General features: G+C 33.2%; 1 protein-coding gene across 4 annotated transcripts in view; it reads left to right on the forward strand.

The window, feature by feature from the left end:
• Positions 1–15,411, forward strand: part of ADGRB3 (adhesion G protein-coupled receptor B3) — an 823,957-nt gene that overhangs the window by 297,777 nt on the left and 510,769 nt on the right. For 3 of the 4 annotated variants that reach the window (XM_055134853.1, XM_004605882.2, XM_004605883.2), the window contains one exon: positions 13,695–13,805. The exons of the other annotated variant lie outside the window; for it this stretch is intronic. In XM_055134853.1, coding sequence (XP_054990828.1) covers positions 13,695–13,805 — 111 coding nt within the window. The remainder of the gene's footprint in view (positions 1–13,694; positions 13,806–15,411) is intronic. 4 annotated transcript variants of the gene reach the window in all.

The following is a 15,411-nucleotide window of genomic DNA, read 5'->3' on the forward strand; positions in this document are numbered from 1 at the left end:
GGTCCTCAGTAATATTGATAGAGATGACAAGATATTGAAGATAGTTGACTGGAGATATGAAATGAATTGAGAATTGATAAATATGGGATGTTAGAGAAGAAAGAAACCTCACAGTTAATTAATGGGTAGAAATTTTCTCTACAGAGCTACTGCTTAAGTACATTCAGTGATGAGTCTTGCTCTTTCTATTGCAACCTAGTTATTTTTATCTAGCCCAAATTGTTATAATTTTTTCTATGGTTGTAACCCTTTTGTCTCATTCTATCCTAAAAAGTAGCTTAATTAGGGGCTGAGATGGCATAGTAAGTTAGGTGCTTGCCTGGCATGCTGCTGACCCTGGTTCAATTTTCAGTCTTGCAAATAGTCTCCCAAGCAACCAGGGGCTGTGATTTCTGAGCATAGTACTAGGATTATGTCCTGAACACAACTCGGTATGTTCTCCTCAAAAACAAAACAAAACAAAACAAAACAAAACACTCAATAAATAAAGAAAATGAAAAAAATAAGCACAGTATTATCTTTCACTTAAACGATTCCAAATATTCAAAAACAAGTATCTATTTTTTCTGAGCCAAGTATTTTAAGTTCTTCATTCTGTAAATAAGTTATTTTGAGGCCTCTATAGCATGATTATTATCAATTGATGTTTGATTATTTGATTTTAACCTAGCTTTTTGTTGTATTGTTTTATTTTATCGTACTTCTGAGGGAGAGTCAAGAAATGATCCTCAAGGGCTACTTCTAGCTATATATTCGCAGTCAATTCTGTTAGTTATTAGGGAACCATGCAATGCAATGTAATGGAACCTGGTCTCATGTGCTTCTTCCTGACATAGCTTTCTTACTGGATTCAGCTTTCCAAATGCTTTAATCCTTGGGTATGCAAAAGTGTATTTCCAAAATAAAGTTGGCATAATGCTACAATTTTTGGAATCGTCCTTATTCTTCTTCATATATTTTACCTTATCAATATGCTTCTTTAAAAAAAGAAAATGATAACCACTAAAACTAAGTAATCTGAAAGTCTGGAAAAAAAAGGCCTTTTAAAAAATGCAACTAGAATCTAAATTGAAATTTAGTACAGTTTGATAAAGTGGTGACTCATTAAACTTTAGTAATGAAAAAAAGTTTATCCATTTTTAATAACTTCTTTAATCTGGGAAGATACACTCATACAAGTTTCTGGCAAAGGAATAATAGCATGTGGAATACATAGATCTGAAGAGAGGTTATAATTCTCACTTCAAGATGGAAGATTTTAATTCTCTCTTAAAAGTGGAAGATTAGAGTTCTTTCAAAATTGAATACTTCCTCTCGGCTTTGGAAAAATACCAGATACAGTGTTCTTAAAACTTAAAATTAGAAAGCCAGAGAGATGGCCAGAGAGAAGCAAAAGGATGCTTGCTTTTCATGTGGCAGTGACTGGTTTGATCTCTGTCACCACCCTTAGCACTTTTAGGAGTGATCTCTGCCTACAGAGCTAAGAGTAAAATATGAGTCCTGCAGGATGTGGCCCAAAGCAAAATTAAAAACAGGAGTGGCATTAAATCAGTGAGTTGAAGTGTCTGCTCTTCTGTACAAGAGATCCAGGTTTGACCCTGTACCATAAGTTCTCCTGAACATTCGAGGGTGTGACCTTACAGCATAATAGGCCCTGCCACGTGCTGCCGTGGACCCAAAATAATCAAGCAAGAAAAAAAAAAGATATTAATTAATAAAGCCTAACCAGTGCCCTCAGAAAGTTTGTATTGGGAAGAGGGGGGGAAAAAAACTTTTATCTAAAATAAGGAAGGTTTTGGATGCTATCTGTAACCTTTCTTGCACCTGGACATATAGAAATCCAATTGTATGACAGTGAGTAAACAATTTTGAACTTCTTGCTGCAATATTTTATGAAACACGTTCAGTTTAAAAAGTACAAAATCATTAAGAGACCATGTTAATGGATGCTATAAATAGGAACCATGGAGAGACAAGAATAATAGTGGCATATTTATTGTGTGGTTCCAGATCTCACACCGAGACCCTCACAAAAGTGAGGCAAGCACTCTACCTCGAGCCAAATCCCTGATTTTAGAATGCTAGTTTATAATCTTAGAGTCACCAGTGTGCTCCCTAATCGGCACTTCTGACAACTCGCTGCAGTGTAATTTTTAAACTTCCACATACTTTAGAACCAGAAATTTAGTGTCCCCATAACACTCCCTCTGTTCCTGAGGAGTGGTTGCATAATTCCTTCCTGCCTACTCAAACATGAATTTTATCTAAACGATCAAACATTGTTTTGCATCATGATTCTTCAGCATTTCTATTTTCTCTCTCTTGTCACTGCCATTAACATGAAGTTGATTTTACTTTTTTCTTAGCATTTAAAAAAAATTGGGCCATGCTAAGCAGTGTTCAGGGTTTTGAAATACTTGTGGGACTACATGGGATGCTGGGTTGCCCTTAAGAAGACAAACGCCGTACAAGCTGTACTATTGCTCCTGCCCATGATATTTCTTTTATTAATCACCTTCTTTTAAAACACTCTAATACAAAGCAAGTAGGCCTTTCATAAAAATTGGCCCTAGAAAAGAAATTATGTTTTAGTGAACTTAGTGCATGCGTTTTTACTTAGCTGTGACATATTGAATGAGCTTCTAATATTCCTCCCACAAAAATTTTTATCGCATTGTTTCCTTTGGTTTTATCCTCCCATCATTTTGCTAGATTCTTCTCTTTATTACTCTCCTAAGATCTTTTAACCTCACCTCCTTTATTGTATCCAGAAGCCCATACCATCTCCTTTGGTAGCCTCAGTAAATGTCAAATTATGCTTCTGTTCCTTTATTCAGCTTTCCAGATCAAGCCCTAAGGCTTTTCTTTACACAAACAAATTGATCCATCTAGATAGTTTGATACATCTAAGACAGTTATTTTGTAATTTATGGCCAGCCTTTTTATTTTGTGGAAAATTTATCCATGCAACATTTACCTGTGTCACAATTGACTTATTATAAATCACGAGGAGCACCTATCATAAGCGAAATGATCAACTTGTTTTCGTGAAGAGCTGAATTTTCTGAAAAAAGTAGCAAGGTGGCCCTGTTGCTTAGGGGCTTTGAAAGTTGTAGATTCAGTCTGGCAGTTACTGACTGACAGGTGCTTGCCTAAAAGTGATATCTTAGTCTGGAGGAATGAGTAGAATTTTTGAGGGAGAATGTTAAGACAGACCTCATGGATAACCCACTTTTAGAGGATGAAGAATCACAAAGGGAGGGAGGGAGACAGAAAATAGGTGGAAGAAAAGCAAATTGTCAGCTTTGAGAGCCAAGGGAGGTAAGCAATGTAAGAAAAGTTGTGGGATGGGGGAGGGTGGGAGGGTGTCAAATGCTGAAAAAATCAAAGATGAGTGTGACAGTTTTCAAGAGGCAACTAAACTTTCAAGAGAGCAGTTTCATTCAAGGAAAGAGTTTTGAAGTCAGATTTCCTGACATTACTGGGTGAGTGGGAAGTGAGGAATTAGAGGACATATTTTGAAAGATTTTTTTTTGTAAGTAGGAAAGAGAATTGATCAAAGAAGAAATGAAAACTGATGTTTTGTTCTTTTTCTTATTAATCAGAAACTAGGTGTTCATTTTTACCAGAGAAGGTGTTTTGTGAATATGTAGGAAGCTGAGAGGAAGGAGAATGCATCAGCAGTTAACAGAAACTTCACTGCAGATAAGGATGAAAATCAAGGAAAGGGGGAAATTAACTCCGGAAAAAAACACATTCAATGTGCTCAGCTACAGCTTTGCTGCTTTTCTAGAAAGGAACAGAGAGTACTAAGTAAGCTGAATGGAAAAGACCAATAATGGTTAAATTTCTGAAAGATACAGTGAAATTGCTCTTTCAAAAAAGTTCCCTAAATAAAAGCAGATTACCTTGCAAGGGGAATATCTCACATGCAATATTGAATGTCAATTTCAGTGTAAGAGCCATTCAATTTTCTGTGAGAAAGTATTTTGAACTGATATATATAGGTCTTATCATATTAACATTTTATTCTGAGGGCAAGTTCATTATAGAATAGACTTGAGCAAAAGAAAAGCAAATTCAAAATGATCAACAAAGGAAGTATAACTAATAGTTAAGTCTAAATTTTTGAAGCTAGTATATATCTGGAAATGAGTCAAATAGCATGTCCAAATTCTTATGTTGATGGGAAAGAATATAGGTACTGATTCACAAAGGAAACTGTCAGTTTGTTTGTTTGTCTGTTTGCTTTTGGGGTCACACCCAGAGATGCACAGGGGCTAACTCCAGCTCTGCACTGAGGAATAACTCCTGGCAGTGCTCGCGGGACCATGTGGGATGCTGGGAATCGAAACGGGTCAGCTGCGTGAAAGGCAAATGCCCTACCCGCTGTGCTATTGCTCCAGCTCAGGAAACTGTCACCAATTGAAAGGGCTAAATAGCATTTATAGCATTAAGAATACATGTTTTTTTCTCCACTTGAAATAATAATGATATGTTCACTCAGAATATGATTTTTATTCTATTGTGTTCATTGCATATCTTCCAAACCCAGAGTCTCATTGGAAATATAAATGAGATTTTTAAAATGTCATTTTTACAAAAGCCATTAGAGGATTTGTGATAAAATTAGTGTATAACATTTTAATAATTGGGTTAAAATATCTAGAGAAAAATTGCAATGATGAAGATTCCTATCAGTTAAGAAAATGGAAAAACATTGAGCATCAGCAATAAAATATGATAAAGAAGAACACCAATATAGATGAAAAAATAAGTTCAGAATTTTAATAACTATAATAAGTGTATGTTAATTTGATTTTCTAAGAAATAAAATGGGATATTTAAAATTCAACAGTATATGTTGTGAATAAATAATAAGCATACTTAAAACAAATCGACACATAGTGTGGTGAAATGACAAATATATTTATCAGAAAAATGTCACTTTTTGGTAAAAATTACAACAGACAGTGTTGTTCACAAAGCCAAAGGAATAGTATTTATTTCAAACCAAGTGGAATGAATAGAAATAAGTACTAATCAGCATTAAGAGGGATGCTACGTGTGCTGATAAATATCAAATAGAACAGAAGTCAACATTTTACTTCATACACATCTTACTTCATTTATAAAGACAAATATTTATTTAGGATGTAGCAATATATATCAAAATTTAACTGTGCTTCCTCAGAACAAAAACAGTTCTAGGAATCTCTCTAGCAGTAGAAACCTCTAATGGCAACGCCATTGTCTAATATTAGGAAAACAAAATGTGTTTGTGCAATGAAAGTATAAATTTCCTAGGTGGTTTTAAAAGCAATACTATTTAAAGAAGTAACATTGTAAGATTTATATGAGAAACAAAAATAATCTTTTCTGACTAGATCTTATACTGTGACATTATATAAGGAAATTTACTAAAATGCAAATGCATCTCTAAATTCAAATGAAACCATATTACTTTTGGACCAGGGTGACACAACTTTGTGTGAATAACTTAATTTTAATGACCCACTTAATCAGTTTCTATTAAATGATGTGGATAAGAAATGCACTCATTAGTTTGATCTGAAACAATCTATGAATGAAAGATTGAAGATAGTTATGGATTTTACAAATGTATATGTGACTATTTACAACCTCTCGAAAACTGACTGGTAAATTTAAAATTCATAGATTTTATGTGCCAAAGAATTTGACAAATGTGTATGGCAATTTATAACCAATAGAAAGGACTAAATAACATTTATAGCATTAAGAATACATGTTTTTTTCTCCACTTGAAATAATGAAGATATGTTCACTCAGAATGTAATTTTTATTCTATTGTGTTCATTGCATATCTTCCAAACCCAGAATCTCATTTGAAATATAATACTCATCTAATTTTTTTAAATTGATAGACTTCATTCCATTCCAGGCACATATAAAAGTATATATCAATGTACTTTGTAATTACAAGATATATATATATATATATACATAATATATATATTCCTCTGTGATGTTGATGCTGTCTAAAGCTTAGATATATACACTAAGTAAATTTTGGTAATCTATGATATTATATACAAAGTAAAACTTTTTTTAGTTCTTAAACATTATTTTACTTGAGGGAAGTGTGGTAGTAATCAATACTATTCTCTGATTTTCTCAGACTCCTCGGTGCCATGCAGTTTTTCTGTTTAGAGTACCGTTACTCAGGCTTACCCAGGTCCTGTATTCCTCTTGATTATCTCAGAGATAGCGTGTGTAATCTTGGCTCAACCTCTAAACTGTGAAGTTATCATTTTAGAGATTAAAAATGCCTTTAATAAAATGTGCATTTTTGAAGAACAAGAATGAGGAAAATTAATTCAAGGCATGCTGCTCTGAAATATCACCTACATCTACCAGATGTGTGTTTGCTGGTTCGTAACACTACACTGAGCTTTAACTTGTTAGTAGAAGTATCTTAGCAAAACAATTTTGTTAAAAAAAGTTATTTTAGAGGCTGATGAATAGTACAGCAGGTAACGACGTACTTGCCTTGCACCTGACTGATCCAGCTTTGGTTCCTCATATGCTACCTGAGACCTCAAGGAATAATCCCTAAATGCAGAGCCAGCCCTGATCACAGCCATCCCCAAAACAAACAAAGAAACAAAAAGTGATTTTATTTCTTCTGGTTGTTCTGTGTATCTATGTGTGTATCTATGTATGTATGTATGTATGTATGTATGTATGTATCTATCTATCTATCTATCTATCTATCTATCTATCTACTATTTCTCTACCTATCTATTTTTCTGCCTGAAAGACAAGTGTGCAACCATCCCTTGAGCAATGTTTCCTTCTATTTGGGTATCCGTGCAAATCTACTCTGCACATAAAGAATCGCCCCAAGTGTCATAATGTGTGACAGAAAAGAAATCAAGTCCTGTTTAGTTTATAAAATTATAAATACTCTATTCCAAAATAGTTCAGTATACATTTTTGTATTTTAGAATTCCAAGATCTTTATTGGATCTATAACAATAGAATACTCATGTCTTATGAGAGTTTAAGTCCTGGACAAAAATTATTACAGATTACAGCAAATACTTTCATTTTGCCACTGATTTTGCTTACGTGAGAAGTTAAAATCTGATACAGGTCAACAAGAAATGGTATTCAACTGTGAGTTTGTTGTTGGAAATAGAATTGCTTTTTACATTATGTGCTTCAATATTTAATATTTTCATCACCAACAAATAATTTTCAAGGGAACAATTACCGATAGTTTATAAGACTTAATAGTTGTCTCAAAAAGATATGAGTCATAAAATTCAGTTTAATAATATATAAGAAATGTTAGCAGACAATTCCTAGATTATAACACAGATTGATGATTTTTACATTGAATAGGGCAATCAGTTTGCTAAGATCTTGCACAGAAAGTCAGATTCAATGTTAAAATGTTCATGTCAGGGTCCAGCAGGATAGAACAGCAGACAGGGTATGCACCTGGCAAGTGCCAACCTGGATTTGATCCCTCTATGGTCCTCCAAACACTACCAGGAGTAATCCCTGAGCACAGGACTAGGAGCTGAGTAGAGATGGGTATGGCCCAAAATACAAAAAAAAATGTTGGTAATGTTTATTTCAGTATTTGTACCTCTAGATTTCATAGAATCATTCTAAAACCAATGCTTTATTATGTTTTTAAGTACTTATTTAGGATATTAAAAAATTCATCCATAGGTATTATTTCAAAGTTATTATTTGTGATGCCTAATTTTGGAACTCATTATAGTTAAGAGAAATATTGAATTTATAAAAAATAGATCTTGTTAGTGCCTTAATAATTTCTATTAAGATAAATAATCTTCATACTTCAAGGAATCAGGCATTTTTAAGCAGATTCCTTAAACTTTGAGTCTTCATATGTAAGACACCATTTCTTCAAAACATTGGCACCTAACAGTCAGGTGCTAGGCAATTGATCAACATTTATTAATTAAAAAAAGCTGTTTTAGGGGCTGAAGTGATAGCACAGTGGATAGGGTGTTTGCCTTGCATGAGGCCAGCCTGGGTTCGATTCAGCATCCCATATGGTCCCCAGCACTGCCAGGAGTAATTCCTGAATGCAGAGCCAAGGGTAACCCTGTAACCCCTGTGCATCGCTGGGTGTGACCCAAAAAGCAAAAAAAAAAAAAAAAAGCAGTTTTGTTTAAGAGTTTAAGCTTAGTTTTAGGTGAGTTTAATTTTTAATAAATTATTATAATTTTAATAGCAACCTGAATAAGAATCATAGATATTTATGGATAATACACCTTCTTGATGAAGGAATATTAAGCACCACAATTGTACAACTAATTTACAGAGATTCTTATTATTTCCTCCACCAAACTGTTTACCAAGAAAGTTAAAGAAATGGTTTTACTGAGACCTAACGATGCCAAGGGATCTGGGGAGAGTGGTGAAGAGGTTTTGAGACTCTGATGGTGGATTACGGTACAGTAGCATTTTGACTGTAAGCCAATAATATTAAAACTACTGTGAATCATGTTACCTCAAAATATAAGGGTACAAAATATTTCCAGAGAGCTGGGGAAAAGCTCAAGTGGTAGATCACACATCTACTATGTGCACAGTCTTGCATTTGATCCTTCAAGCTACGTGACTTCTGAGAACTGTTTGTTATGACCTTGATGTCCTCTGAGCACCCCCACACATGCTATATGTTATCAGAGTGGCCAATGTGTGAAAAAGAAAAAAGAAAAGAAATGGCTCCACACCAGTAATTTTCAATCTTCTTGCACCTGTGTTCCAGCACTGGTCTTTGGGTCAACAGTAAAAAACAAATCTACTATTCTAGGCATCTAAAAACTTACATTGTAGAGAAGTGGTTCTTAAATGAATTTTTAATGTGATGGATGATACATATTAATAAATAGTTGTGCAAATTAGAGAGTGGTTTAGAATTTATAATCCTTTTTCCTATCAAAGTTTATAATTCAGTAGAAAAAGTCAAAATTAAAGCCTGTTATTGACAGAAAGCACAATGGATGCTAAGGAAGGAAAGTCCATTATGATTGGTTGATTAAGAAATAATTCATGAGCTTGGTGCTGTTGAAATGAGCTTATTATTTGTTAGACATGGTGGAAGAGCTGGCATTTCATGTGGAGGAAAACAAGAAAATGGATGCAGTAAGCATTTTCATGACACAAAGTTAGTATGTTGAGGCCATAGACTATAAGTGAAATACAATTTGGTATTTGATAAGAAGCAATATTAGTTTGACCTATATAAATCTAACAATGTGAATGAAGTCCATTGCAAAATTAATTGCAGTAAGAGTTGTTAATAATATGATGCTCTTAGCTATTATTTTGAAAGGTAAACACATTGTAAAATAGGAACTGAATGTGTGTTTTAACTTTATGATTTACATTTCACTGGACTAGAATCTTTGATTTCCAGATTAAAGAAAAAAAAAGATGCAACAGGTGACTATTAAGAGATCTTTTTCAAATCTACTTGCTAATGAACTACTGGCATATTGCCATATGAGGGAAGATGCTAGTAAAACTAAACTCAAGGCAATAGACATTGGAAATCATTCTTTTATGTAATTTGTATCTCTTCTGGAGACTATTACTCTTAGTCAAGGAGCACAATGAGTGTCTGAGAAAATGTGCCAATATATCTCCAGGTTTTTTAGTTTTATACATGTGCACAGCTATTTAACCACTACTTCATTGACACCATCCACATCAAGATATAGAAAATAACCCTATATTTTCATAAGCCATGTACCAGATGTACATATGCAACATTATGTTGTACATTTTTTCATTTGATTTCACTTGCTTTTCATTGCAGATCATCTATTTATTTGGCTCTGTTATTTTCCTTGTGTAACTAATGTAGCATATAATCTTTTCCAACACAAAATCATCTGAATATGAATCAACAACCCATGAGAAATTTATATTATTCATAAAGTATAAAATACTAGAGGTTAACCTCAACTCACATTCCCCATTTAGAAGAGTAATCAAAATAATGGCTTGTTGTTTTTCCCCTCGTGTTTGAATAATCAATCCAATTGGCCATTATTTTTATTGAAAATGTAAAAGATAATATCTTCGAAAGAGTATAAGTATTTTGACTACATCTTTCATATTGTGAGGGTATAAATGAAAATATATCTTTCATATTATTTATTGTTGAAATGTTTGATAACCCTAAAACAAAGAGGAGTTTTATTTTCTAACACTTTGAATATAAACATTGGCAAAGAAAAGTCAGTTAGATAACAGTTTACATATTTCACTAACAAATCCAGATTGTTTTAGATCTGAAACAATAAGGTCTGAAACATTTTTTTCAAAATACCACCATAGTGTTGCTTTTTCATGTGAAAAAAATTGTTGTTATTTTTTTTTGTCTCATAGAGAATATTATGTTTAGGTTTTATATCTGTTTTCATTTTTCAAAGTAAGTTTTGAGTAAATTATATCAGTATCAGTGATAAAGATTTAATTTAAAAGTTTTATTATGTTGAAATACATAATCAAGTTCATGGATTAATTAACAATTTCTCAAGATACAATTTATGTAACATTCAATATTGATGATTAAATAGAAGTGGTTAAGGTGAAGAATATTGAGATTTACATTGTAATCTGCATATATTTAAGACATTCAGGTAACATTCTAGCAATAAGAAGAAGTGGTTCACTCAAATACCTATGTGGATTAAGGCATTTGCATGCCACTGACTACATATAGTCCCAAGTCCTACCAGGATTAACTGAGAACTACTGGGTATGGTCTTAAAAAAAAAAAAAAGACCTTGTGTTTACACTTCAAAATCATTAAAAATTGAATGTGATACTTCAAAAATCCATCAACATATTTAGATCACTAAATTGTGTGATCATCATCACCAGTACACCAGTTACTAAGTAAGAAATTGTGGGAGTGGGTTAACTAATTTTGACATCCTTTTTTCTACCACTGTCAAAACTGCCTTCATGTGAGCTTCAAAACACACAATCTATTTATATAAATATTTACTGTCAGTTAAATGCCCTAAGAGACATACATACACACATACACCATACATTTAAAATTTGAAGGACAAATGAAAAAGAATGGAAGATAAAGGGTGCTATTAATAGTAAGAAACGCTCCCTTAGATATGCAAATATGAGCACTTTTGAGGTAAAGAAACCATAGCTCAGAGGCAGAAACTGATATGCCACTGACAGAAGGGTAGACTCCTTTAGAAAATGAGAAAAACTAAGAGAATGTCAAGGTCTGATTAGAAGATGAAAGAACCACCGAGTGCCCAAACAGATTAGCTTTGCTCTGTGTGGAGAACTTCAGGCCTAGACATTTGGAACAGCTGGACCATAAAATCAACTTTGTAAAGGAAAGAAGGGCTCCATTCCCACCTGCAGACTGACCCACATCTGGACCTGAGTTATATACTCTAGGTTTCCCCACCTTATTTGAAGCTCTGGGGCTGGAGCGATAGTATAGCAGGTAGGGCGTTTGCCTTGCACGCAGTCCACCCAGGTTTGATTCCTTCGTCCCTCTTGGAGAGCCCAGCAAGCAACCAAGAATATCTCACCCGCATGGCAGAGCCTGGCAAGCTACCCGTGGTGTATTCAATATGTCAAAAACAGTAACAACAAGTCTCACAATGGAGACGTTACTGGTGCCTGCTTGAGCAAACTGATGAACAATGGGTCGACAGTGATGCAGTGATGACAGTGAGAGTGATACAGTGATTTGAAGCTGTGTTTTCTCTTAAATATCTACCACTTTTCTTTCTCTCGCCTCATCTTTCTCAAGCAGGTTTCTTTCAAAATAACCAAAAATTGATTTACTTCATACAAAAAAAATTACTAAAGCTCTTTTGATATTTTTGGTACAGAAAAGTTTAAATATATATATTATTTTAAAATATTAGCTAGTGCCTAAGCCTAGATATAAACCTTCCAAATAGTCACTTTCTAAAATCATGAAATGTGATTAAATATTTCATATTTGCATAAGAAAACCTGATCTAGGCAGCGTACACTAAAGACATAAATGCCTAGGAGTGAAAATGGATGTTGGCAGTAAGAGAAAATAGTGATGGATTTTTCAAGATTAAATCAACTGACATTTTATGAAAATTTCCATTTCCTGCCTTGGACTTTATCTGAACTGAAAAGGACAAGCACACATTTAGATTTCTCAAATTTCTCATGGGACATTCTCTTGGAAAGAATATTTGGAAATAATTATTGACAAATAAATCTATCCGTTGCCACACATGTGAGGGTTTGAAATGATAAACAAATCATGTGCTAGTCTTTCTCTCCAGATAAAAGAATTGGTAGAATTAGCACTTTTAAATGAACTGTTTCACATTTTGACATTATTAATTCTGGGAGGACTAGAGACATTACTGGTGTCCACTCAAGTAAATTGACGAACAACGGGATGACAGTGATACAGTAAAGTCCAGCAATATATCTGCACTAGTATTAGGACATGTTTAACTACTCATCTTGACCATATATAAAATCTGATCTTCAGGGGCCCAAGGATTATCTTTTTTTTTTTTTTTTGTCGTTTTGGGTCACACTCAGCCATGCTCAGGGGTTATTCCTAGCTCTGCACTCAGGAATTACTTCTGGCGGTGCTTGAGGGACCATATGGGATGCTGAGAATCGAACCCAGGTCAGCCTCGTGCAAGGCAAATGCCCTACCCGCTGTGCTAGCGCTCCAGCCCCCAAAGAATTATCTTGATATGAGAGAAAATCCCTCAAATTCAGATCCCTTTCCCTACCTACATTCCCATAAGCTATAACTAACACTATCCCATTTTTAGGTTCCCACATTTCCCAAACTAAATTGAGCTAATAGTGCCATAGTGACGTAAGGACAAAACTCTTGCTGAATGCTAAGGAAATGGATTTTTTAAAAGAAGATATTACATGGTATTATTATTTTGTTCCGCTTACTTTTTGCTCCTCCTCATTTGTCTCTGAGATCTTTCCTCGGAGTTATACCATTTAAAAAAAAATCAAATATCAGAATCTGGGAGTCATTCTCTTTTTTTTATAGATAACTTTAAAAAGAGAAAGTACTCTTACATGTGGATCAATAAAGGATGACGAGTTATTTGGGGCCAAGGCAATTTTCTAAGAGCTTTGGAGGGCACAAAGGGCAGCCTGATCTTTGGGGAAATGGTTCCTTTAAGTGAATGTTTAGTTTAAGGAAAGCTAGCCTACAGGATTACTCATCCCTTCAAAGAAGTGCTGAAAAACGTGTGGGGGTTATTACTATTTAGCAAAAGAACAGCTGCTACAGAGTCAGGATTTATCTCTGCAAAACAACAGTAACACTGTGGTTGTATTTTTTCTGATGTACTGCTTCAAAACATGATCAGCAAACAGCATACTATTTATGTTAATTAAGCTGACTTCAAACCTGATGTGTCACTTCATTGACTGTTACTGGTTTTTGAAACTTGTTTCATGTTATTAGGTTTTTCTGGCTTGTGTTTAGAGATGTTCCAAGGAGATCAGTTTAGCAAATTTAGAACTGTGAATTTCATCAGTGACTGCTAGGTAATGTATAGGAACATATTGCATGAGCCAGTAATGTACTTTATGAGAAATGTCTACACACAAGCTTTCATATACCTTTATTCTGTCTTTAGAATTTGGAATGATGGGAGATCATACAATTAAAAGTCAGCGACCTCGATCTGTTCATGAAAAAAGGGTCCCTCAGGAACAAGCTGATGCTGCTAAATTTATGGCACAAACTGGTAATACGTTAGTTACATTTTTCTATTTATTGTTGTTATTTTAATGAAACCACTGCATGTTTTCATAATCTTTTGCTGCACATTTGTCAGTTTTTGGAGCTGATATTTTTTGAGCCATTTTTATTTTTTGTCACCAGTTAAAGTCCATAAATGAAGTAGCCATGAATTGAAAACTGCACCAAAAATGTGTAAGACTTATTTTGTTTTCAGCATGGGGTATTTAGGATTTTACACATTATTTCTTATTTATATTAACTAGCTAAAATTTATCATCAAACTTAAGAAAATTCAATAATGTTGTTTCATAAATAATTGAATTTTATAAGACTTTTAAGAACTAGGATTTTAAATAGAATTTCTGATAATGCAATTTAATTAAACAATAATTAATTTAGAACTTTTGAAATATACATGATGAAAATATTGTTAAATATATAGTAAATTAATATATTTTAGAATTTAATATTTTTATTTGAAGTTTTGCTAGATAAGCTAAATTAAAAGTTGAGAGACTTTATTAATACATTTTATTATACTTTAAATACTATCAGCAAAAATGTTTTCTAGCTGTAAAACTTAAAATTAGGAACTATTAAATACCTTTCTTCAAATATATATTTATATGTACATAGCTATAAACAAATAAACCATTAATATTATAGTCCTCATAATAAATGAGCTATAATTTTATATGTTTACATTGCATGTGATATATATTTAAATGAAAACTTGTTAAGATGATATGATAGATATCTTCAGCTATCACTTTTATTTAAGGAAATTATAAACTAACAATTTTACCTATGTTTTCATAATGTTTTATTCATTCCATTCTAGGGATTTGTTTTATCATTAATATAAACGTTTAAATGATATTTTGGTGATTTTGATGAGATACCTTTAAAGACCACGTATTTTCTTTAGTTCAAACATTGTTAGAATAATCTTTATTCAGATAATAGTTTCAAATTACAATATTGAAATATTATTATTTATAATGAATTATAGTCTTTAATGGGTGAATAGTAGACTTTATATGTCAAATAATTCTTAGAACAGAAAAGATAATAAGGATATATTTTAGCATTTTAAGATTTATATTTCAACTATATCTAGAAATGAAGAAAATTTGCTTTTGATACACCTCTTATTTAAGAAAAGTTGATTTGGAATAAAAGAGATACCACAGGGCTAAGATGATTGCCTTGCATGCTGCTGACCTCAGATGATCCCTGGTATCATATATGTTCCCCAGTGAGCACCCGAATTGTTCCTGAGCCAGGAGAAATCCCTGAGCACTCCTATATGTAACCCCACCAAGAACAAAACAAAATAAGAACAACAACAACAAAATAACACAAAAAGTTTGATTCATTCTCTTGCTATTTGAAAAAGTCCAAAAATATATTGCTGACTTCAGATTAAGATATTCTAATTTCTAAATGTACCTTTCTGCATATTGGAGTGCAAAAATCGGAACCATTGCCCACAGAATAGGATATATCTAATTCTAAATTAAGGTACAGTTCATGAGCTAACTATTCAGTCACATACAGGCATCACCATGATAAGGGTGTTTTTATAAGATCAGCGGTTTGTTTTGTAA

This window comes from Sorex araneus, chromosome 4, assembly GCF_027595985.1.
Source record: "Sorex araneus isolate mSorAra2 chromosome 4, mSorAra2.pri, whole genome shotgun sequence".
NCBI lineage: Eukaryota > Metazoa > Chordata > Mammalia > Eulipotyphla > Soricidae > Sorex > Sorex araneus.